Source organism: Musa acuminata, chromosome BXJ2-6 (assembly GCF_036884655.1).
Source record: "Musa acuminata AAA Group cultivar baxijiao chromosome BXJ2-6, Cavendish_Baxijiao_AAA, whole genome shotgun sequence".
In the NCBI taxonomy this organism is placed as follows: Eukaryota; Viridiplantae; Streptophyta; class Magnoliopsida; order Zingiberales; family Musaceae; genus Musa; species Musa acuminata.
In genome coordinates, this window is record NC_088343.1 from 41,906,523 (window position 1) to 41,932,245 (window position 25,723).

Here is a 25,723-nt window from a genome sequence, read left to right on the forward strand (position 1 = left end):
CTAAATTCTATGGCTATACTTTCATCTACACACCTGCATTTTACTTTCCTTTCAGAGATCAGGCCTCTTTGCTTAGTGGTAATAGGTCAATTCTCATGTTATCCTGAAACCAGCTCAAGATGCTGTCGATAGCTACACCTACAGGGCTATTGTTTGAAGACAATTTACCTTATGAATTGCTCAAATTCTGCCAGCAACATATTTCATTGCATCATTCATTACAAACCAACATTTTTCAACCAAAGACTATCATGAATCTTTCATTATCTGCATTTTAGTCTGTTGACTCTGCCAAGGTTGGTATCTACTTGCTGGTGATCTTAGCTTGCCTCTTGGTACATATGCATGAAAGAACTAGTTACACTTTGTCCAAAGACATTGTTGGGAGTTGTAGTTATTTTGGTATTGCATGTGAAGTTTTCATACTACTGAGTCAAATGGAGTAGCTGACATGACATTTTTGAGAGACAAGCTTGCCGACATGTTTCAAATTGTCATCACTTGACTCTTGCCCAACCCACTTCTTACAAGTTCTTTGCTAGCTTTTGGCACTCCATTTATCTTGAATGTGTGTTAACTGCACAGCAACTTTGAATGGAGTACCACCTTCTTCCAGTGGAGTTCTGATAATATTTGAGAGGTCAGAATTCTCTCATTTAGAACTTCTTTTAGCGCTTATTCTTATCCATTTTTGAAGTCATTCCTTTCGTCACAGGCCGACTGATATTTAGGGTTCCATATCACTATTGCCTTTCAATAACTGATGAAGGGATTTAATAAAAATTAACTATAACTGAAAGGGATTTTATCCCCATATGTCATTACCATTAAATTATATGATAATAATTAACCTAAAAGATATATATTCACATGAGTTTTTAGTTTCCAGAGGATTATAAATATATTTACACTAAATTTAAATTTATAAGTATAAATATGTACAAAAATCCTAAATTTCGTTTTTTTTTTTTGTGTCTGCCTTGGCCACTTGGGGTCGGTATTGGCTCGACCGGACCGGATCTGACCGAGATACCGGTTCGGTCGGATTGTGAACCAAAGTTTATCGGACCGTTGTTCCGGAGCTTTATCACAGCGGAAGCGACAGCTCTTCGAGATACTCTCTTTGTTCTTCGAAAGGAAGGAAACCGCGACGACGATCCCAGATTCCCGTTGCCGGTAAAGAAGAGGTAATCCGGTTCTCCATGCCGCCTCGATCTCGATCTGCGGCCAGTCCTTGGGGTTCTTCTTGATCCCTGAGTCTTGGATTCCCCAGACCCTTATTAAACCATCCCCTTCACCTTGGATCTGAGCGATTCGGACACCGTCGCAATGGAAAGCATTGTTGATCTCGTGGGATGCTGTAGATTTTGCTTAAACTGAGCCTTTTTGGTTGCTCTTTTGTTACCGACATTCATTCTAGTTGGATACGACGAAATCTTGAGTTTTTGTTTGAATACGGAACCTCCTCTGTTTCAGGCCGTGTTATTTCAGATTGGGTAGTGTAACTGGGGTTGAGCCGATCAGGATTTGATGAGACATGGACAAGTCCAGCGCTTTGGAGTACATCAACCAGATGTTTCCGACTGGTATGGTGGATCGTCTCTTGTTTCTTTCGAGCATTGGGTTCTTGTTTTCGACCGTGAATCCTGTTGTGCACAACGAATTTATAAATTTATGGAATTATAGTGCTGCTCTTAATTTACTGGTCTTTTCTTGGTGTTATTCGTGCAAAGGTGAAACCACGTCGATACAAATCCCTGTAACTTTCAAGGTCATGCATTATATCGTTAATGAACTGGAATAAGAGTCCATGAATTTGAAGAAATCTGATCTAAAAAAATTCAAGAAATTAAGTTTTGGATCAGAGCTCAAAGATGTTTCTGTGCAACACTTCATAAGAATTTGAAAAGTTTCCGTATTCAATAGTCCTTTAATTGTTATGTTTAGGATCTAGCTGCTTGTGCTGAACTAGATGCCAGAGCAACCAGCAAGATATATGATATACAATACCACTAACTTAGACTCATATGTGGGTCTACTTTTGATTGTTAGCAAGCATTTTTATTATGCAAACTAGTGAACTACGACTTAGAACGCTTATCATTTATTTTATGACTCAATTTCAGTAGACATATAATTGCCAAATATTTTGTTGATAAGTTCTATAGCTGACATTGTGTCCCATCTTGTAGTAATTCAATTTATGGAAAGTATTTTAATATCACAAAGTCTTATAAAGAAATCAATTTTCTGAAATTCTAACCTTGTGAACCATCTCGGATATTCAGAAGCATCATTATCAGGGGTAGAGCCACTTATGCAAAAGATACAAAGCGAGATTCGCCGTGTAGATGCCAGTATATTGGTTGCAGTCCGACAACAGGTCCTGCCTACCTTTGTTGTCCTCCCAAATTCTATTTCTCTTGATTTTTTTAGCCTACACCATTATCATTCTTCAGTAGTCACCAATGGGGTTCATTCCATGGTCATTTGAGCAATCTGGTATGATTATATATAACTTGTTTTAGGGGAATGATACCAATGGGGTTCATATTTATGCACGTGCAGAGTAACTCTGGCACAAAAGCCAAGGAAGATCTTGCTGCTGCAACACATGCTGTTCAGGTCCTTTTTCCTCCTTCGACATTCTTACTTGGATAACTTTGTATTTCCTAACATGAAGTGAGGCAGATGGTGACATCTTTGTTCTTGCAAATGTTATTAAGGGATGTTTTGTTGTATTATCCTTGTAGTTATGGCATTGTGATATTTTTAAGAAATGGAATTGAAAATCATTTGGGACTTGAAGATGGTCACTGTTGTTAAATATTTATTCCTCTCCTGAAGTCCATTTCTCTTGGTAAACAGGAGCTTATGCACAAGATACACGAAATAAAAACAAAGGCTGAACAAAGTGAAACCATGGTTCAAGAAATCTGTCGTGATATTAAGAAATTAGACTGTGCAAAGAAACATATAACAATCACAATTACAGTGCTTCATCGACTTACTATGCTAGGTTAGTTTTTATACCATTACCTCTTGCTAGTTATTTCTTTTTTCACTTATCATTTCTTTGATAGTTGTTACTTGATATGTGGAATTTTGATGAAATGTCTACAAGTGTATATATAAGAGAAAGTGAAAGAGTTGTATATTACATTACTATATTGTTTATCCAATTTATCCTCTTGTTAAGCCTATTTGTTTTGTAGAAATATCTGCATATCCATACCCGAGGACTAGTGCCCGAGTGTGAACAACATAGCTTCCATTCTTATCCAAGAATATATAGCATGCACATATCATTTAAATTGCTATTTTCTCTGTTTTTGTGCTCCATTTCTCTTTTTCCTTAAGTATTTATATTGTAGATACCACCAAGGTCATAAAAACCAACATACTGCCTAGTATGGTCCGATATCTACTGGTCTGATAGAGGACTGACAAGCGGACTGGCTCTGTATGGAGCAATTTCTCTTTTTTTTTTTTTTTTCTATTTTTTGGTCTTCTTTAGACTTTTCTTGAAACTCTTTTGCAGTATGAACACTTGGACTGGTATCGTACCGATTTGAGCCCTGACTGAGTACTGGTATACAAAATTGTGAACCTTGTTCTGTACTACATATGTTTGGTTAATGTGAATAGTCTTAATTTTGTGAGATTGTGTAAGTCAAACGGAATTAAAGCCTTCATATCATAATGATCCATTGACTGGTTGGAAGACCATACTAACTTTACGGAGTTTTCAATCCTTGTGATTAGTTTTTGCTTGTTCTTTTATAATACTACTTATGAATTTACTGATACCTGATTGATGATGTGACTTAGCAGATCCTAGTTACTTACTGAAAATGGATTACTTATGTTTATATTAAACATGATACTTACAGTATCGGCTGTTGAGCAACTTCAAGTAATGGCTTCAAAACGCCAATATAAGGAGGCTGCTGCCCAGTTGGAGGTAGAATAACAAATTTTAATGTTTATTCTTGAAATGGTGACTTGTGCTTGATAGAGTATCAGTTTTTTCTCTGTTTAATCTTTATTTAGGTTGTACAATGCATTCTTTGTCAAGAGTTAAAACCATTGACTAATGGAAACTTCAATATTTGTTATTGGTAGGGTAATACTGTTTTTGATGGTAATATTGAGATCAAATTTGAAATATCATCTCTCTTTACATAGATCAACATGGGCACAAGAGTTAACTATTCTGATGAGCCTATTAATGGATTCTCACTGATATATTTTTCAGAATGAACTTGCTGAAATACTTGATAATGCTAAGAAGAATGCTATGGGCACCAACTTTAAATGAAAACTGCACTGTATTTGCAAAATCTTGTTGCAGTTTGTGCTCATCTCCACATTCTTGGGGCCTTAAATTACCAGACTAAGTGACAAAAGGACACAATGGACTTAATTGTCCATTGCATATACAACTCAACTAAAAACAGTTTTAATGATAGCAAAGAAAAAAGGGCAAATTTAACTATTTGAAACAACCAACGGTGTCATTCTTTTAAGTTTTCCATGTTGATATATGTTTCTGTCAAGTGTAATTTCAAAATTAGTGTTATTATCTGACTACAAGTGCTGGTTTCTGAATTTACAACCAATATTCTTCTGCAAAATGTATTTAGGATTATCATAAACTCACTATTTTACCTGCTCTTGATTTTTTCACTAGCAGCTGTCAAATCATAATGTGGAATGCCAACATTACTGCTAATAGAAGTTGTGGCATGTTTCCAGGCAGTAAACCAATTATGCAGTCATTTTGAAACTTATAGGGATGTACCAAAGATATCCGAACTCAGAGATAAGTTCAAGAACATCAAGAAAATACTCAAGTCCCATGTCTTCTCAGACTTTTCAAGGTAGTTGTTAATAGATTTCAGGAAATTTTATTGAAGTTATTGATATTCACTTTATATATTTGTTCATAAAAAACTTGAAGAAATACTATGTAATGTATAGGGATATCACAAATTAGATATTGGGTTGAATGTCAAATCATTCTATGACTAGAACATACAAGATCAAGGTTTACATCTTTATGTTCATTGGGATTTGAGCCTTTTCTAGTTCCGAGTTCTCAATTTTAATGTTTTTAGAAGAATGATAAATGGGAAAATTGAATCAAAGATTTTCTCGTCACAACATGCCATGCTATGTGGTGGTTATCACATTAGTTGCTAACAAAGCTTGGCACAAAGTTTGTGTTGATTAGTACAAGCCTACATTTTGAATAGACATGAGAGCATGAGTTACTATCATGGTTTCAAACGCTAGTTCGACCATGGACCAGAATCTGACCACACGGTCCAAAGCTGGAGGGTGTTAATTTTTTATTTTTTTTTTGGGGGGTGATCCTAGATGTAACATGTTGATGTTTCAGTTCAGCACTTCAATACTTTGTGTCATGATGTAGGAGACTGGCATACAACTACTCAAAGATAGTCCAATTGCTCTGAGTACAAGGAAAAGTTAGCTGATTTTTGTAAGGTTTGCTAGCTCTTCAGTAGTCTAGAATAAGCAGCAGCAATTAAATAAGTCAGAAAGATCCAATACCTGATTCTCACTAATCATATTAAAACAGCAAGTGTCTATAAGGCACACCTGCTAATTTGTACTGGATTGCGGTGGCTCACGTGCCTGGTCTAATCCACTCTTGTGGGTGTGTAGGTGTGTACAGCTATTTCAATCTTTTATCAGATAATATTCCCCATTTACTCATTAATTTCAAGCCAAACGTCTACTTCATAAGGACATTGATCAATTTGCAGCACCTTGCAGCACCGTTCCAGTTTTCATAACTCCATGGAACAATCTTAATTAGTTGTGTAATTCATAATTCATGCATTTGCTTTGAGATACACATAATTAGTCTTATGTTGAGTTTTGTGAAGTGGAGAAAGGAAATCCAGAACAGATTTTTTCATGATAGAATCCAAGTATGAGTTGTATGACTTTCACAAGGAATTGTAAGATTCGAAAACTTAACATGGATTTGAAAGACTTGAAAAAAGGATAATTAAGGGTTTTATATCAGGACTCAGGATGTATCTTTTATTGAAAAGAAGTGAAAAAGATTTGAAGAACTATGACAAAGCTTACTGATTATGATAGTAATTCTCAAAATGCAGGAATAAAAAGTAAGAAGATTAAGCCAAAACAAGTATTTGATTCCTAGTCTTGTAAATCTCTTGCAATATACTGCAAAATACGGACGCAAACTTTAGTTTTTCTAGTCTTTGGGTTGCCTTATTCGAGCTTCTGGTTGAATTCCATGTCTAGCATATCTTTTAATTGAGAATGACCTAGTACAATTTCACTGATTTAGAGGACTATTTAAGTAATTGTTGACAACAATCTGCAGCTTAGGAACTGGAAAAGAGGCAGAAGAAACTAATTTGTTGCAACAGTTGACAGATGCTTGCTTGGTTGTTGATGCGTTGGAGCCATCTGTAAGGGAAGAGCTAGTAAGAAACTTGTGCAATAAGGAGCTGACTTCATATCGTCAAATCTTTGAGGGAGCAGGTTACTTAATTCATGTTGTTTTGAGCTCTTCTCCCATCTACATTTTACTGATCATGAAATTGGTTTCTTTTGTCACTTTTATATAGAACTAGCAAAACTGGATAAGACTGAAAGGAGATATGCATGGATTAAGCGTCGGTTGCGGACAAATGAGGAAATTTGGAAAATTTTTCCTTCTGCTTGGCATGTTGACTATCTTCTGTGCATCCAGTTCTGTAAGCTAACAAGGTTTGTGACACTTGATCAGATGTTGCACCTCAACCTATTCTATGTCTTTTTTTCTCTGGCATCAAATTCTTCCTGAATTGATCTTAACTTTGACCTTTCTTGTCTTTTTCGACACAAAACAAGAGTTTCTCTGACTGAAATTAAAATTTTGCATTACACAATTCTACATTTTTTGGACATATCTATTGCAGTCAAAACCTAAGTGGTTTTTATCAACTCAAACATTTTGTAATGATATCTTTCAAGAAAAAAATAAAGCCAAGTTTTTCAGTAGAAATAAGATAACATATGAAATTGAAAAGATTTTTAGCTCAAAGCTTGAGCATTTATTCTTCAAGGAGATTTAAATCAATGTCATGTTAGGGTTTAAGGGCAGATATTCTATTTGAATAGACAATTGATTCTCATATGAGTAGGTTAATAGCTTCTAAAGTTCTAGACTTTAGTTATCAGGGAGCACAGTGCAACCTTTCAGTGACAATAGATGATGACCTTTTGTGCATATTAGCTTCTGTTTGTCAACTTTTAGCCAATATTCAAGGAAGATAATGCATGCATCTTGAACAAGATAATTTGACGTATCTAATTTTTCAGGACACAGATTATGGATATTCTCAGTAATCTGAAAGAGAAACCAGATGTTGCAACACTCTTATTGGTAATTCTTCATCTTATTTTTCTACATTGTGGCTATGCTTTTTTATTTGTGATTAATAGTTTAATATACTTAATGTCCCATTAACTTGTGGAACTTTGCAAAGGTTTGAAGTTGTTTGTAGCACAAAAAGGATTTTTATCAAATTAGATTATCTTGTTATCTATGTACATCTTAACCGTCAATGTTCAGAGAAGCTTCTGACAGACATTAAATGATGCTATTGTTTCATTGTCAACCCTGCATCAAGCAATTCTGTTATAAATGATACTTTAGTCAACAAAGAGAACTATCTCTTTCTCCTTGTTGCTTTATATTGTTTGATGCTCGGTTTTATGCCTAACTGTAGTAGATCCTGAAATAGCTTTTCAGGAAAGAGCATGATTTTGACATAGTTAACTATTTAGTATTTAGTCAATGCTATGGGGGAATCTGTCAGCCACCTCTTTCTTTGTTTGTATATTATTCAGATTTATCTGATTAAGGACAATTTTGATCTCCTGGTAAACCACATCAAACATTTTTAGAATGCAAAATTTTGTACTCGGGAGAATCAAAGAATGTTCATGTCAGTTAGAAACAGGAATTATTTTTGTGAAAAAATCCCTAATCTAGGAAATCAAAGACGGTTCATGTCAGGCAGAAAGAGGAATTATTTTTGTACAAAAAATTTCCTAATCTAGGAAGAAAACATAGCATACAAGAAAACACACATCAGTGGTTGAGGGGTATGGAAAGCTGGCCGCATAGTATAGAATCTATAGATGTTGACTAACTGTTTCTGTCAGTACATATTGGGCACATGGTAGTTTGCAGCACAACTTAGATGTGAACAATTGATGAATGATGTGCAAGACTGTGCAACAATGAGAAACTGTCAGGACCTACGAACTTGATCTACCCTTCCAGAAAAGTGGATGTCTACAAAACAGTAATTGAAGTAAATATGTTCAATGACCAGAAGCAAGAGTCCTACTCCCAATTGTCAAAAATTCTAGCTCAAAGAGAGAATTAACTTATTAGTTTGATGAACGTGAAACTACATTGTCCAAAATGCACAAGTGCAAGTTGAGGATAGTAGGTCATCTAGCCTATATTTACAAATGCATTCATTTTTCCACTTCTTAGGTGAGACTAAATCAATGTGTAATAGTCTAAGATAATATGAACATGTTCGAAGGAGATCTATAGATGGTGTAATTAGATGACTGAGTTGATTAGGATTAGTAATGTGAGGCGAGATAAATGAAGTCTTAAGAAGACTTTGATAAAAATAATAAAAATATTTGATTATTATTGATTAAACTAAAGATATTGGCATTACGCAGAGCTCAATGGCACAAAGATGCATGTCGCCAACCCCAAATGATCTAAATGTTATGGCTGTTGTTGTTCCAGTCCAACAAAAAAAATGTAACAAATTGCTTGGAAACAGGTCAAGTAAAATGGGACATTTTGTTATTTATTTGTGTTTTGGTTTGTTTTTATTTTTAATCTAGAACTTTTGTTTTTGGTTCAGAAGCAAACTATTATGATCCTACTTTCCACATTTCAGGCATTGCAGCGGACCCTTGAGTTTGAGGAAGAAATGGCAGAAAAATTTAGTGGAGGAACTGCGAGCACTCATGACAAAGAACTTGGTAGTGACGTCGAAGAAACTGGTTTGGGGGAAAGCAACAAGCAAATTGTCTTGGATATACGTAAAAAATATGAAAAGAAGCTTGCTGTGCAACATGGCGGAGATGAAGCAGTATGTACCAAATGACTTCAGGTTCTTTTAAATTTTTCCTTCCTATTGTAATTAGCTTCCTGGTTTCTACTTTTTTAGGAAATTGACAAACAGAGAGATTTATCTGTTCATGGTGCTGGAGTAAGTATCTTAGTTTCCTGTGTGATATCTAACTTGCATGTGAGATCATGCAAATATGATATTGATATCCATCCTGCCTTTGCAGTTCAACTTTCGTGGAATTGTTTCTTCTTGCTTTGAATCACATTTGACAGTTTACATAGAATTAGAGGAGAAAACACTAATGGAGCATTTGGAGAAACTTGTTCAGGTTGTTAAAAATATTAATTTCATGTGTTGTTCTGTCACATACTGGCATGTAATTATGAAATATGTTTTCTTATAGGAAGAAACTTGGGAAACTGAGGAGGGAAGTCAGACAAATATTTTGTCAAGTAGCATGCAGGTATTATGTAATGTTATATTTTCTGTTATGAGAATTGTCTTATTGTGAAAAATTCCATGCATGCTTCCAGTGTTATAGAAGCTGAGATTGTAAATTAACTTAGTCCTCATAGGCTGCTTCAGAAAATTATCTGCAGAAAGGTTGATTTTTTTGGTTATTGATGTCTAGAAGATATTAATATTCCTTTAACCTTGTTTCTTATAGCTATATCATTTTGTTCTGCAGATAAAGTTAAGTTCATGAATTTGTGATGGGAGCTAAAATCACAAAACTTGCTTCCTTCAAATCTGTTCTCAAGCAGTAATTTAGTGTCTGACTAAACCTAAAGGAAAATAAAACATAAAAAGTCATCAATGTTTTATCTGTGACATCAAGGATTACCATCACGAGTGCTTGTGTCATGCCAGCACTAAGAGATTTGGCAATGAGATATTTTGGCCAGTAAGTGCCCTATAAAATCTGTTTTTGGTCTAAATGGTCCAGGAAGGGAAAAAGGGTTACCCCATTTTTTATTGTATATGTCTATATGATATGTTTGTAATTGAATTAAATCTATTTCAGCTGATCATTTGAAACTCTACATTCTGCCTGAGCAAGGTCGTATCCATCTATCCAAGGACTGGTAGTGGTACGGAACTAAGATTTAAAACCTTGCCTTGACCCATATGAGTTGAGGATGGGAGAGAAGAGATTATCACAAAGGATTGGTGAACATACTTTTTTTTCTTTGCTTCAACAAAAATTATATTTTCTTGCCTTAAAACCTTTGTACTTAAATGAAGTTTAATAAAGATTATTTTCTAGATGTTCTTTGTTTCACTTGGAATTGTTCAATGCTGCAGTTATTCTTGATAATAAGGAGAAGCTTAAAGCGATGCAGTGCCTTAACGAAGAGTCAGACTTTATTTAATTTGTTTGAGGTACATAATTATTCATATTTAATCATCATATAATGCTGGGATTGCCCAAAGGGATCATTGTTCGAGGTATATTACTTATTATCTTGAATTGAGTAGGTATTTCAAAGAATTTTGAAAGCATATGCAACAAAGCTATATGCTAGATTGCCTAAAGGTGGTACAGGGATTGTTGCAGCTGCTACTGGAACAGATGGGCAGATCAAGGTCATCACCATGTTTTTCTAATTATTATTGTAGATGAATGACTAATTTATCTAGTTTCACTTTACTTTGACATGTAACACTTATATTTTATAACAATAACGGCAGACATCTGACAGAGATGAGAGAATGATATGCTACATTGTCAATACAGCGGAGTACTGCCATAAAACTGTAAGTTGGCCGTAGTACTTCAAATTTTTCAAGGATAAGTTTTGTATTAGATGAATTCTAGAGAGAAATTTGAATGTCAAACTATTGTACTCTTGGATTGAGAAATTGGATTCTCTTGTGAAATAGGATAAAGATTAACCATTAGTTATGCCTATTACATAGTATTGTTCTTCCAACAATTTCTTGATTTGTCAATTATCACAGTAAGTCCTTTTCATTGTCCAAAAAAAAATCTGTTAATTATGAGTTATTATTTTCCATCCGTCAGTAATGGAAGTTAACATTATTTTACGTTTCTGTGACAGTCTGGCGAGCTAGCTGAAAACATTTCGAAGATAATTGATCCTTCATTTGCAGACAATGTGGATATGTCAGAAGTTCAGGTAATAAATCTCATATCCTATATCTAAGTTCCTTTAAACCTTTTAAGAGTTTTTAAATGGGTGTGCATTTTGAATTTATGCAGGATGAGTTCTCAGCAGTGATTACAAAAGCATTAGTAACATTAGTGCATGGGCTTGAGACCAAATTTGATGCTGAGATGACTGCAATGACACGAGTTCCTTGGGCGACTCTTGAAAGTGTTGGTGACCAATCAGAGTAAAAACTCTGAAGTCTTAGTTCTTTAATATTTAATTTCTACATTTGAAATGAATGTGATTCCTCGATGATCACCAGGCACTATCTTGCTGCTATCCATCAAAATTAGACATTTTACCGATCAATTGTATTGAGGCTCACAAATCCATGCTCTTCTTTTGAACAATTAGAACCAAACCCATATAATCTTCTTTCGCGTTAAATCATACCTATGAATGTATGCTGTTGAGCAGAAAGGTGTCTGGGTGGTTCAAGTTGGAGTATTGAACATTTGAACATGTTTTGATAGAAGCATAAATTGATATTTTATTAAGCTGTTCATTATTCTTTTCTAGTCAATGTTATATTTCAATCATCAAAAGATTCTTCTGATGTTTGCAGGTATGTCAATGGCATCAATTCTATTCTTTCCAGTAGCATTCCTGTGCTCGGTAGTCTACTGTCTACCACTTACTTTCAGTTTTTCTTGGACAAGGTAAGTTTTTAAACCTAGATGCATGAACTACTTCCCCTGTGGAAATACTTAATATGGTGCCAGCCTAGATGCATGAACTAATGTTATTGTGATATTTGTTCTTAGTTGCATTGTTTGTTGTATAGTGTCTCAAAGATGCTAACACCTTTTGCATGGTTTTTAATTTGATTAAACCTGTTAGTAGAGCTGGTATTTACCTCCGCAAGCCCAAACTGGTACATGGATCGGGCAAAATTGCCTGTTCTAGTTTGAGACACTGCTTATCGCCCGATAAGCTTATGGATTGGGCTTAAGGCCAGTAATTTTATGGCACAAGGTCTTTCCTTTTAAGTCCCGAGTCTTAATAGATACATATGCCATTTTTTCTCTCTTCCTCTTGTCCACGCTAGGGCAAATAACTGCCTTCTCCTTGCGTTGCCACTGCCTCATTCTCCTTGTGTCACTTTTTTCTTTTCCTTGCATTGTTACTGCCACCTTTTCCTCCTTCATTATGTATTGCTACTGCAGCCTTCTCTCCCCCTCGTCTGCCTCCTCCTCCTCCTCCTCCTCCTCGTCTTTCTCCTCCACTTCTCCCCTCTTTTCTCTCTTTCTCTCCCTATTCCAATTCTCCTCTCCTTCCCTGGCTGGACGCATTAGTCAGCATGGGAGCGTACCGACACATGGTACACTCTGCCCCAGGAATGGTATTGATATTGGATTGAGATTTAAAACCTTACTTCCCATAACAATTCTTATCATTTCTTATTTGCACCTAGACACTTTCTAGGATTTCCTCATACAATTGCTCCACTAGTGAGCTAAATTATGCAACTGACATGGTCAAATTTACAAATTAACTTTGGAGGTTTAATTTATTTTCAATTCAGAAGGTTTTTTTTTTTGTTTGGAAGCTAGATTTGGAGAATTTTAATATTTGATTTACTAATGGATGCTGAAGCTGATGAATGGGGGGTCCAATGTCTAAAATCAACAACCTGGGTTTTACCCCAGTGATTAATTTGCCTCTTTCCATGGAAGCCATTGCATGGTTGCTTGCCGAAGTAAAGTGATAATTTTCTCTTGCTGACTAGTTCGTCTCTTCTCAGAATAGTTATGCCAATTGCTGTTTATATGAGGAGCTGGAGTTGAAATTCTTCCTGGCCTATTCCATTTTATATTTACATTGATCTTTTTCTACCCAACCCCAAATAGTTGAGAAATTACTATTTATTGTTGTTGTTGTATTACATTGTTCTTTTCCTGTTTTTGTTATTTTTCTGATAACTTGCAAAATGAAAATACTTCCAGCTAGCGGCATCTCTTGGCCCTCGATTTTTCCTCAATATTTTCAAATGCAAACATATATCAGAAACTGGTGCACAACAGGTCCGTTGAATTTTGATGGCTGGAAACAAACACAGAAGACATCTCGAGTTTTTTTTTCTTCTTATTTGAATGTAACTTGGAGACTTTGATTCTTTATGCATTAGATGCTGTTGGATACTCAGGCTGTAAAGACAATTCTTTTGGAGATTCCTACTTTAGGGAAGCAGGTACTTGGCATTCGTAGTAATTTTTGTTTATCATATTTAGACTTCTAAAGTTTTTTCAAGTTGAATATCATGAGGTTAGAGGAGACTATAACCATCGGAGGTATATATGCACTTGTTTATCTGAACTGCGGCTTAGTTCATGGTAGAACTCATAGATGTAGTTAAAGAGACCAAGATATTTTAAAGATAAGCAGTGGCTTCTAAAAAGGAGGGCAATCCTTGGCTCAATGGTTACATTACTTTTCATGTCCTGGGTGACCAAGGAACTGAGTAATGTGAATGACCTTCCTATTGCAATGGTAAGTTGTGTAAATTGACCCTCCACAAAGGCAGGAGTCTCATGCATTGAGATGTCCTAAGCTACACAAGAAGTAAAATTGTCAAGTGTATGAATTTTTTTTTTCAAAATTTAAATTTATTCATGATATTTTGTCAACTAATGTTATTTGTGTTTTTTCTGATGCTGGAGCAAATCGCTGCCCTATGCTAGCAAATTAAGTAAAATCATTGGCTATATAAGAGTTTTTTGGTCCAAATATTTTAAATCTTTTCATGGTTCTTCATTAGCTGTTGCTGTTTGCATATTTTCCTTTAATTGTTGCCAACTTTTGCATGTTCTTATTATGATTAATTATTGCCCTTTGACAGGCAACAGTTGCTACTAGCTATTCAAAATTTGTTAGCCGTGAAATGAGTAAAGCTGAAGCGCTGTTGAAGGTATGAGCTTGACCCTACTCATGGTTATCACCTGAAGAGCAAATACCGAAGTTCAAGGACCAACCTGCTTTATACAGGTTATATTATCTCCAATCGATTCTGTTGCAAGTACATACCGAGCGTTACTTCCTGAGGGAACACCTGCTGAGTTTCAGAGGATACTGGACCTGAAGGTTCTTTTCTTAAATGTTGTGCTTCTCATTTGTATGATTGTCCAAAGTTCTGAGGAACATTAAAGTTAACTATGCTTGTTCACGTAGGTCCTTTTCTAGCATTAGTCCAAGTTAGGAAACATACTAATGAAGAATTAGAAATGTGTTGTTTGTTGGAGACTAAAATTCAAAAGGGTCCATTTGTTTTGCCAAAGAAAACCATCAAAATGGAATTTTGGTGAAGTGGCCCGGTTCCAATTTTTGGTTCACTGGAAGTAGACTGAAAGTGGAGATCCAAAAGGATCCTGAAAGTGGATCACTGTGGGAAGAGCCCTGAAGTCATTTACATGAAAGTGGGAAAATGGTTGGTTATCTTTTGTTGTTTCAGTTTTTATCCAAAAGCAACTTCGAACCACCAAGCACTGTGGAACTACTGTTCCAAGGAACTGGAACTCCGGGTACTCCACTTCAGCACTGATTTTTCACTTTCGGTGAAACAAATGGGCCTTGGATATCATTGTTTTTGAGCAATACACATCGCAAAATTAACCATTATTCATTTAATTTGAGAGAAGTTGTTTCGGAAACCACCTTTGGATATTTTTGGTTAGATCATAAGGCATAAATTTCTCTTCCTTTTTTTTTTCCTTATTTTGCTAATAGAACTTTACAGTATTCAATTACTGTTGTAAGAGGATTGCCAGATGTAAAGATGGCAAGCATAATTGTGTTTTAGTTTTTTCTAATCATTTTAAAGTGGCAACACAGAAACCTCAAAACACATCGTTTTGCCAAGGCTGTGTATACTAGTTGCCTATAGTTATCCCTGCATAGCCAGTGTGCATGCTTTTGTTGCACTTCTTACTGTTTTAGTGTGTTGCAGGGCTTGAAGAAAGCAGACCAACAAGCTATACTTGATGATTTTAACAAGCACAACACTGTAATCAGACACCCATCAGTGGTGGCTCCATCCGTTGCCATCCCATCTGCTCCTCCATCAGCACCAGCTGCTCCAACTGTCACTGCCACATCTACTCTGTCGATCAATGTTGCTCCCTCTGCTGCTATTTCATCCCGAGAAGATGTACTCACTCGGGCTGCAGCTCTTGGAAAGGGAGCTGCTACAACTGGTTTCAAGAGGTTCCTCGCGTTAACAGAAGCTGCCAAGGACAGGAAAGATGGACCTTTCAGGAAGCTCTTCAATCCTTAGTCTATTGCTTTTTTTTAGAAAAGTCTCCTTCTTAAATCTTTTTGGGGAACAGAGTGTTTGTTAGTGTTAATGGATGGGCAGACAGCCTAACAACGTTTTGCATGTAAACTTTCTGTAGTAATCGAGTGGTTTTGAAGTTAGGGTTTCTCCTCGGACAACTCTTGTTCTGTGCCATGCAAAGAGCCAGACTGATTCTTTAAGTTCATGTTTTGGCTGATTCTTCCGAACTGTTGTAAGTAGGTTTAACACGGAATTGGTTTGTGACTACCTTAGTTTAGGGCCATGTCACCTAAGAGATGTATAGTTTTTTTTTCTTTAATAAAAAACAAAGATCCATATTGAATATTATTTTTTTTGTTTTATGTTGATACAAATACTTGTTTGATGATAATGGTTGTCGCATAGATGGTTAAATCATATGATGAAACTTTCGATGCCAATTTTATTTAGCTACTACTTTTATGCCCTAAAGAACTTAACGAACAGAAATAAAATGTAAATAAAAAAGATCTCCCTAATTTTGAAAACAAATTATAATTACATCTCACCCTATGAAATTGGTAACAGATTTTTATAAGAAAAAAAAATCCAATTATTTTTTATTGATAATTAAAAAAAAAGAGAGGAATAGTTGGGCATATTGATATGGCATTATGCTGTGATAAAAATAGTTTGGGGGACTAAAACAAGTAATATGATGTGAAATGATGCAAAAATTTTGAGGATAATTTTTGACAATTTTATCCTATACTAAAGTTAAATTTTTTTTTTCATAATTTACCAAAAATAAATCTCTAAGGAAATATAACAAAAATTCAAATTACATTTTTTGTAATTAATTATCTTTAATATCTTAATTTTTATTTTTTTAAAAATTAATTAGAATCTTTATACTTACGAAAGTGAAACATATAATGTTTCTTCTCACATCGTCGATTCTATTGATAAAATGTATTGTTACATGTGAAAAATAACATTAATAATTTCATGATTTTATTCTTATCGTCTAAGGGAAAAAAATTAATGGAAAGAGAAAGATTTTGTTAGAAAATAAAATAAGACAGTACTATTCAATTGCTCCACCTTTTTTCTTTGTTTTGTATCTACGGAGGGTTTTGTTGTTGAAAAATAAAACACTCCATAAAAAGAATTTCTCTTGTGATCCTACTTTCTCCGTAGATTGTTATAGAGCTATTATTCCTCCATAGATTGTTATAGAGCTATTATTTTCTTAACTGTTGCTTTCATAGAAATTATGAAAGAAAAAATTAATATCGATGAGAATAACATTACAAAATTATATTCTTAATCATATTTTAATATTATTTTTTTAGTATATGATAATACGTGCGATATTTTCATTAACAGAATCGATGACGTAAAGAAAAACATGATTAAATATTTTTTAAATTATAAATATAATGTTAAAAATATCAAGGGTAGATGACTAACTATAAAGATAATATATAATTAGCCCTTAATCTAATGACCCAACACTTTTCACAGGGTAAACAGTGCACGGATAACTAAACATGCTTGGTTAGTGTCTGTCCTCCACGGCTGCAGTTCCAATCGAGTCGGGTCACTGCATTGACTCCAGTTGACCAGGTCATAGAGAGAGGACAACTGACCACGCCACTCAAATTACATGGGAATGCAAGACAACACCATCAAGTATGTCGAAGGTCAAAGAAGCCGATGACTACGGCCTGGAAGTTGCCATGGCAAATCTTGGGACCCATGTCGTCTAAGCTTGTGCCAAGTTTCTTCTGCTGCTGCTGCTGCTGCATTCTCCACAGCGAGTCGCTTTTGGAGCTCCAGCGGAAGAAGAGGTCACAAATCTCACCAACTGTTTGTTGGTGACAACCATAGCAGTTAAAACTGTAACTTTGGACAATCATTCATTGATGATGCATTCATCCTCCTGTTTCAGATGCCATCGCAGACCATGTTTCTGTCAGAAATCAAACCGTTGCATGTTAGATAGCCAGTCAATCCATGCATCAGACTTGACACAGTACCACCTACAATGATAGATCACCTGTATAGCTAGCTGTAAGGCCATAAGAAAAGGATGACTCAGTGCACAAGGCTTTTATTGATTTGTCATGTTAGGAGAGTCATCATTGTATACATCACAAAGCAAAGAAAGAGAAAGAAGAAACTCTAGTAGTTAATATCAACCCGAAGCACATTCAGATCTTTCAGCAATGATTAATTCATATACAAGTCGTACAACTAAAATAACAAGACAACAGACTGAGCAGTGAAAGTTCTTTTTCTTTTAGATCAGGTGAAGGACTGGCTAAAATCCAGAGGGTCTCATTGAAGGGACTAAATCTAGGAAACAGCAGTTCCAGCTAGAACTGAGCTGTCTCATCCACTGCAATTAAGGCTATGCAACATCCGTGTATCTTCTTACTGCATTAATAATTGATGTGTGTACATCTCCTACTAAACATTCACATCTTCCTTCCCTGATAGGTGCCATGGTTCTCTGAACTAGAACAACCAAATTATTGGAAGGGGCCTCCAGTAAAAGAAAAAGATAATTACAAGTGGGGCACAAGGCTATATGAAGACAGCTGTATGTAGATATGGAAAAGACATCAACTTCTCTTGGAAATTTAATGATAACTAACTAGGAAACATAAAAATCTTGGAAGCACCAAAAAAAAAAAAGTCCTCATGCAAATAAATAGAATCAAGTTGAAGGTGAAGCAAACCAATACGAAAGAGTTACTAAAGTGTTTATAACATTCTTTGCCACAAAGCTTTGTTCTATCAAAAAAGATGCAGCTATCAGATCAAGTAGTTATTTTGTTTTGGATCACAGGAGTTCCACCAAATAAAAAGATAATCAAAGAAGAGGAGTAAGTGAAGCACAGTGGGTAAGCTTACATATGTCACCTATTAGCAAGGATAATAGGTGAAAGAAGCTAAACATATGTCAATCCCTGAAAAGGTCATAGTATTGCTGTCTCTTTTTTTGATACTCCTCCAGAAACTCTTTTATATCTTAGCTTTATCTTTTGCAATAAACTCACCTGCATATATACAATTGGGTTCCAATAATAATATAAATAGATTGGGTTCCAATAATCATATCTTTAGCAACCAAAAAAAATAAGGACATCATGCAGGACATGGAGTGCCTCAATAATAAGTATATATACACAGTTTCTAACATTGTAAAATGATAAAATTGTTGTAGTTCTTAACATAGTATCGAAATGAAGGTTGCTTTCAGATCAAAAAGAAAAAAAGGAAAAGAATCCAAATGGAAAGCAAATATAGCAGACAAAATTCTGATCCTTAACAATTAAAATGATTAAAATGTTATATAACTTGCGGAGTTCTAACCTTCATGCCACATCTCAGAAAATGTCAGAAAGCCTCGAGAGACACAAACCTGTAAGATGGACAGCAAACTTGCTGAAAGCCTGGCAGTGGCAGGACTCATAGATGTCATTTATGCACTCTGTCGAATAGCTATATCATTCTGCTGTGATAAGTCGATGAAAGAAAGTGAGGACAAAGGTTTATTAGCTGAATGATTTCGCAATGGTATGATTGCGTAAGAGAAAGAAACCAGAGAAAGGTGGAGTAACTCCCTCTGCTATAAACAACCAAACATGATGTCCTGGAGCTTGCTGTAATTACACCTTTTCCTCCTCAGCCTATTGAATTGCTTGGTCGATGCCGCCTTGGATGAACGGTTGTCATGAGAATAATTGAGGAGTCACCATAGTGTAAGTGGTGCAATAACCTGGTCCTCTGATGCAGCATGAGAAGTAATCCACTGTGAAGGTACATTTCTCGAGCACTGTGGGTAAGAATTGACCAATATTAGACTTGTGATGCATATCAATATATCCATTACAGATGCCTTAAACTATTGTAATAAATTAATCCTTCTGGGATCATTTTCATCTCAGGACATTGTTCTCACAGAGAGAGAGAGAGAGAGAGAGAGAGAGAGAGAGAGATTATTCTGATTTCTTTATCAGATGTAGCATTGGTATACTGAACATCTTATTTCTGCAAATGAAATCAGGAGAATAAACATATGATGGAACTTCCTGTACAAAAGTGTAAATGATGAAATTTTTGCAATAGAAAGGTAATGCAATCAGGTGAAATATATGGAAATCACAACAAACTAGAGAGTGATCCAAGGAAATCACATGGGAGGAACAAAAAGCTTTGTGAAGATGTATGTCTAAGTGGTGGTCCAGGACAAAGTGGTGTGGATATGATATCCTGATTACCCAGCAACAGTATTAGGAGCTAAAAAGCCAATTCTACACAAACCAAAGCTACAGATTATGGGAAGCATGATGAGAACCATAAACCAGGACAAAACGATTGACCAAAAGTGCCTTTGTGTGGCAATTCCCAAAGATACTTGCTCATGTACCGGTTATAATCAGTTAGAACAGATGTCATTTTCAGTTTATGATTACCATTTATTTTCCAATCAACTTAGAGTTGGACATTCTTTGTTTAATTTATGCAGGAATAATAGAGCTTTTTGCCTACATGAAAGCAAACACAGGTCACTTTCAAAGGATCAATTCTTCTGTATAAATAATTACTAGAGGATGTCGTGTTCAATGGATGCTCATGCTTGAAAATGAGACAATAAAGTTCTCAATGACATCAACTTGCAGTGTTTTTGATAAGGATAAGGTTAGACTATTCTGCACATGAATGCAACTCCTATTGCTTTTCTCTTTTCAACCAGTTCACATTTCCAAGGTTTGTTTATGTAGAAGAGACAAAGTTAAGCTGTTGCAATTTTTGTTCAACTACGGTTTAAAGTATATATCATGCCATCCAAGTTAATATCTGACCCAATCAAGCCTAAAACCTTGCTACTGTTCACATCATAAAGGGTAGTGAAGTACCAGAAAATATACCTAATTACTCAATAATTTTTTTTACCTCTAGTGGTAATCTGCAATCACAATTTAGAAATTTCATCTGATGCTGTATCTTATATTTAGCCTGGAAAATGCTAAGAATTATGTCATGCTCATGGCAACAATTTAACTTCAAAATTTTAACCTAGCAGCTTAATCACTATGTATGCCTGTCTCAGATTTGACACTTCATACATTTGGAATTATCCAAGAACAATCTTCTTCAATTGCCATGCTACATTACCTAGCACTCTTGTCCTCATACTTTTGATCGGTTCTGTGGACAGTATATGTGCACCATCATATGACATCTGAACTCCATAACAAGCATCATTGTCGGTGGACACAAAAGTTGTGTGACATAGAACACTATTGATGACTACCATTCTGTTCCCTTTTAGCTCAAGAAAACTTTTTTCTTTTTCTTCTCACTCACTCTTGAGCAAATGATATCCTCATTTAACTCCTTCCTTGAGTGCAAACATGTCCATCCTTTGTAATGTAATAAAATCAAGACTTATTCCTCAAAAGAAAAAAAAAAAAAAAAGCTCAGTGCTGTAATGTAAGACCACAATGATTATAAATTCATTTAGTTCTACACTCAAAGCAATCCCAGGATGTGTCTTGTTATTATCTTACTGGCTCCACACCTGCCATGAGTACCAAGTCATAGGAGTTTCTTCATTCGCTAGTTAATTGCACTAGTAAAGCCCAGCACCAACCTTTGCGTGAAAGAGTAGCTAAGCTTTTATTGATTACAGAAGAACCTTAAATGACATTCTCCCTTTCATCATGAGATGCATAAACAAAAGATGAAGCACAATTTCATGTCAGCAATAGATAACTAACTGAAGAACTCTTCAGACAGAAAAAAAATAAAAGAGAGGTCGGAGGGTTCATGCAGGAAGAAGCCATAAACATAGAGATGCAACTTGTTAGAAAGACATTGATATCTACATTATCTTGTAGGGCTAATTAACAAGTCCATGCCCTGCGTGCTGCCAAGACAAGTTCTTGAGGAATTAAGTGGTTGGTCCCAAGAAGCTCTTCCCCTCCTCATTTTTTATCACACCATGCTCTGCACCAACCCTTCATTCATCCAACTATAACTCAACAAGAGGAGACTTACTAAACTTTAATTGATATACATAAACCTAACACCCAACCACATGTTTAATGCAGCATATATAGAACAGGGATTAATCGACAATATCAGAAAGTCTGATCATATGTTATAGGTATATGAAGTGAAAGTCGTTTGGATGCCAAAGGGTGCATAAGATATAATTTGGACCAATTTCTTGCATGCTAAAAACATGCACTCTATGGATCATGGTTGGTGAAGTTTTTTTTTTTTCTTTTGCTTTATCCTTTGAAGTTGAGAGGGGTGAAGTACTAAGAATTGGATGCATCCTTGATGCCATATTATACTGAGTCCTTGTTGTTTTGCTCCCCATCAACCCTCCAACAAGTGAAGACCAAAACCCAGCAGCTTCCAAACTAATAAGAACAAACCCCTTACCAACTCATATGATTAATGCCAAAATTCAGTACACTCAGTGACCACAGGTAAAGATTGCAATTTCACCATTTGAGCATGAAAAGCCTATAATTCCTCTAACCTTGTGACAAAATCAAGAAAGTGAAAAAAAGGTCTATAATTACTCTTAAGATATTCTAATAGTATAAAATTAAACAAAGCTAGCTGGTAAAAGCTTGCATAGTTTCGGAATAATTAACCATATTAATTGTTCTAATCCAAAACTACCTTACAAACAAAAGATAAATTTATATTATAAAGATGCCAAACACTAACTTAACCCTTCTGGATCCTATACATTTGTGATGGATCATAAAGATAAGAATCACAGACATTAACAACAACAACAACAGCAACAATATTATTATAGAAGACATTAAGGTGTATCTCTATGAATAAAGATACAAAATAACTAAATTAGGCAGCTTCACGAGAAATGAAATGCCAGGATAATTATTAAACCCCAAGTAATTAGAAATATAAGGACGAACTTACCCTTTTATATTGTTTTCTTCTTTTTTCTTGTAGAGACCGGCCTTCAGCCATCCCATCTCCATCCTGCGACCACCAGGGCGACCCTACCGATACCGTCGGTGGCCGCACAACCCGGAGTGCTCCCACACGTGCGAGCCCGTCTCAATTCCTCGCCTATTCCTCGCCGCATGCCCTGCGCCGACCCGAACTCAGCACACCCCACTTTCCTCCCACTTTCTGTGGCACATACCCTTGTCTCCGATCCCGACCGTTCGTATCTCATCGAACGGTTGATACGGTGCCGTACGGGAGTCACCCCCACGAGGCCTTGCTAACGTTCGCCGTGTTGACGCCCACAACCTGCGCGGCGTCCTCCCTCTATTTAAGCGACGCGAGTATGGCTTCGCTTCCCCAAGTCGAGACCTCCTCCTCCTTTCCGTCTCAGATAAACCCGGTCCGCATCGGTTTGGTCTTGTTCTCGCTCCGGTAACGATGGCGTTTGTGGACTCCGACAAGCTCAGCTACGAGATCTTCTCCATCCTGGAGAGCAAGTTTCTCTTCGGCCTCGACGACCACAACAAGCTCCTCTTCCCCTCCTCATCTTCCCCCTCCTCCACTGATTCACCCCGGACCCCCGCGGGTGCCGCAGGAAGGGTCCGGATTTTGTCCATCGATGGTGGAGGCAGCCCCTCCGACGCATTCCTCGCCGCAGCCGCCCTCGCCCGGCTCGAATCTTCCCTCCGCCGCCACTCCGGTGACCCATCCGCCACCGTCACCGAAATGTTCGACGTCGCCGCTGGGTCTGGTGCCGGCGGCGTCCTCGCCGCGATGCTCTTCACCAGGGGTCACGACGGCCGCCCCCTATTCTCTGCCGCCGACGCGCTGCAGGTCCTCCTCGCCGAGAGCCGCCGCCGGGGCGACCGGGGTTTCGCTTCCAAGAGGGGCTTCCTCCGTGGGGTGTTCCGGCGACCGGGGGGTTTTCTCCGGCGGATCTTCGGCGACGCGACGCTGAGGGACACCATCAAGCCGTTGCTGATACCGTGCTACGACCTCGCGACGGGTGCGCCGTTCCTCTTCTCGCGGGCGGACGCCGTGGAGGCCGATGGGTACGACTTCCGGGTGTGGGAGGTGTGCGCCGCCACGTGCGCCGACGCGGGAGCCGCGGCGGTGGAGCTACGGTCGGTCGACGGACGGACGCGAGTCGCCGCGGCGGGCGGCGGAGTGGCGATGGCGAACCCCGCGGCGGCGGCCATGACGCACGTGCTGCACAACAAGCAAGAATTCCCCTTCGTCGCCGGAGTGGAGGACCTCATGGTGGTCTCCCTCGCAGCCTCCGCCGTGGCTCCCTCCGCAGCGGGGACCGCAGGGCTCGTCAGGATCGCCGGCGAGGGCGTCGCCGACATGGTAAGCAGACGCCTCTCTCCTCTCGCGTCTTTCATCAGTGGCCAACGAACCCAGTCCAAAAACTAATCATCACCGATCTTATCGTCAAAACAATCTGTGATCAAAAGATTAGACGGTCCAGATTAACCTTTTATCTAACTAACTAAATATTATTCCATTAAAGTTCCTTATAATATATATATATACACAAAAAATTTGGAAAATAAATAATATAGCATATATATCCCTTCAAATATTAGAAAATTTCATATATGCCACTGTCTTTAACACAATAAAAAGATGGTTCGTAAAGAAATATATAAAAATATTTACAATATTTCTAATATTTTTGACATCCAATGCAGCATGTTGTTATCGTTTATACTAAATCAAGTATGTTCTTCCTCTGTAATCTGATCAGGTGGATCAAGCGGTGGCAATGGCATTTGGAGACTGCAGAAGAAGCAATTATGTACGCATCCAGGTACACTTTCGACTTCTGCTGACAGCAAATCGTCACATCCATTAGATAGCTGTGTTCATAGCTGATGAACTCAATTTTCCAGGCTAATGGATTCATGTGTGGAAACTGCACGCCAAGGATGGCGAATCCGAAGAACCTGATGGAAGCAGCAGAGGACATCATGTCACAGAGAAACGTGGAGTCGCTGCTCTTCCGAGGGAAGAAGGTCTCCGGTGAGACCAATGCCGAGAAGCTCGACCGGTTCTCGGGCGCGCTCATCAAGGAGGAGGAGAGGAGGAAGAAGAGCCCGATTCCGACGGTGGTAGTAAAGCAAGTGATGACCCCGAGGACGTCGTCAGCGACTAACATCACCACCGCCACCACTGTCACCACCACCACCACCACCACGTCGACGACGACCACATCCACTTCTCCGGACCATTAGATCGAAATAGAGTAGAGCAAAACATAGTTGGCAAGAATCTTGTAACTCTTTTTTTGTGTTGCAGACTTCCTTGGTAGAGGATTTGACATGGGAAGTCAGTTTGTATGAGTTGACCTTGTTGACCAAGGATCGTGCAGGTCGTACCGCAGCTTGTCATGCCCATCGAAATCCTTCTTCGAATGACTTAGTTGATGTTGTTGTGCAAACATAAAAATCACTTCTAGATCATAGTGTTATTGGACATTACTGTCTGCAACTTTGGTTCAGATTCATCTACCTGCTTGTTGATCAACAAACATAGGAAAAACATCAGTATACCCCATTAATTTCATCGATCAAAATTAATGCACACTATCGGTATAGTACGGTCGATATATAGGATCTTACTCTAATAAAAAAACTATTATTTTTATGACTCGAATTCTAATCGCTCGACTCGTATAAGAATAATCTTACTATGATATCAAGGCATAATCTAAATAAAATTATAATTTTAAGTGAGAGTTTTACTCGACAAAAAAAGTTATTTTTATGGCTCGAATCTTAACCACCTAATGCACAACTTAAAACAAGGTTAGTCACCTTTCTAACCCATGAATTGTTGATGGGCTCAACCTTTGAACTTTCATGAGGCTTGGACGAGTACGAAGCACTTGTGAGCTTGGACAGAGGAGGAGCCACAGCCAAATGCACGAGTGAAGGAAGCTTCTCCCAAGTTGCCTTTGGTCAACTTTGGTCCTCTGATTCCACAGGTGCAAATCCAACATGTGGGGACTTAAAAGATGAAGTGCAGGGAGAATCTATATCACTGTTTGATACTCTGTAATCTGTAACAACAGCTCATCATTTGTTGGCAATTCATCTAATGAAAGATTAAAACAAACTTGA

At 37.3% G+C, this 25,723-nt stretch overlaps 2 protein-coding genes and 1 long non-coding RNA gene across 7 annotated transcripts; 2 read left to right on the plus strand and 1 right to left on the minus strand.

Annotated features, from left to right (window-relative positions):
- Positions 1 to 1,048: 1,048 nt before the first annotated feature.
- On the plus strand, positions 1,049 to 15,763 carry LOC135615677 (vacuolar protein sorting-associated protein 53 A-like). 5 transcript variants are annotated; one of them, XM_065114508.1, is made up of 25 exons: positions 1,049 to 1,187; positions 1,477 to 1,586; positions 2,289 to 2,383; positions 2,569 to 2,625; positions 2,869 to 3,019; positions 3,894 to 3,964; positions 4,759 to 4,883; positions 6,386 to 6,546; positions 6,633 to 6,774; positions 7,369 to 7,432; positions 8,985 to 9,179; positions 9,258 to 9,299; positions 9,385 to 9,489; positions 9,565 to 9,624; positions 10,467 to 10,544; positions 10,641 to 10,748; positions 10,854 to 10,919; positions 11,225 to 11,302; positions 11,386 to 11,519; positions 11,901 to 11,994; positions 13,282 to 13,359; positions 13,464 to 13,526; positions 14,175 to 14,243; positions 14,321 to 14,416; positions 15,279 to 15,763. In XM_065114508.1, exons 2-25 carry the CDS (start codon positions 1,538 to 1,540, stop codon positions 15,603 to 15,605), a joined length of 2,508 nt encoding a protein of 835 aa, XP_064970580.1. In that variant the 5' UTR covers positions 1,049 to 1,187; positions 1,477 to 1,537; the 3' UTR covers positions 15,606 to 15,763. The 5 variants fall into 5 exon arrangements, with proteins under 5 accessions (XP_064970580.1, XP_064970582.1, XP_064970581.1 ...); XM_065114510.1 differs by lacking the exon at positions 4,759 to 4,883 and having other exon boundaries at positions 6,432 to 6,546; XM_065114509.1 differs by lacking the exon at positions 1,049 to 1,187 and having other exon boundaries at positions 2,529 to 2,625.
- Positions 15,764 to 17,110: 1,347 nt separating this feature from the next.
- Positions 17,111 to 22,977, minus strand: LOC135615680 (uncharacterized). Its single transcript, XR_010488112.1, has 3 exons — positions 22,566 to 22,977; positions 19,018 to 19,431; positions 17,111 to 17,559 (listed from the first exon to the last, which is right to left on the minus strand). It is a non-coding gene; the product is annotated as an uncharacterized LOC135615680 (long non-coding RNA).
- A 59-nt stretch (positions 22,978 to 23,036) lies between these two features.
- Positions 23,037 to 25,061, plus strand: LOC135615679 (patatin-like protein 3). Its single transcript, XM_065114514.1, has 3 exons — positions 23,037 to 23,948; positions 24,349 to 24,411; positions 24,494 to 25,061. The coding sequence occupies exons 1-3, from the start codon at positions 23,037 to 23,039 to the stop codon at positions 24,833 to 24,835; spliced, it is 1,317 nt and encodes a 438-aa protein (XP_064970586.1). The 3' UTR covers positions 24,836 to 25,061.
- Positions 25,062 to 25,723: the final 662 nt, after the last annotated feature.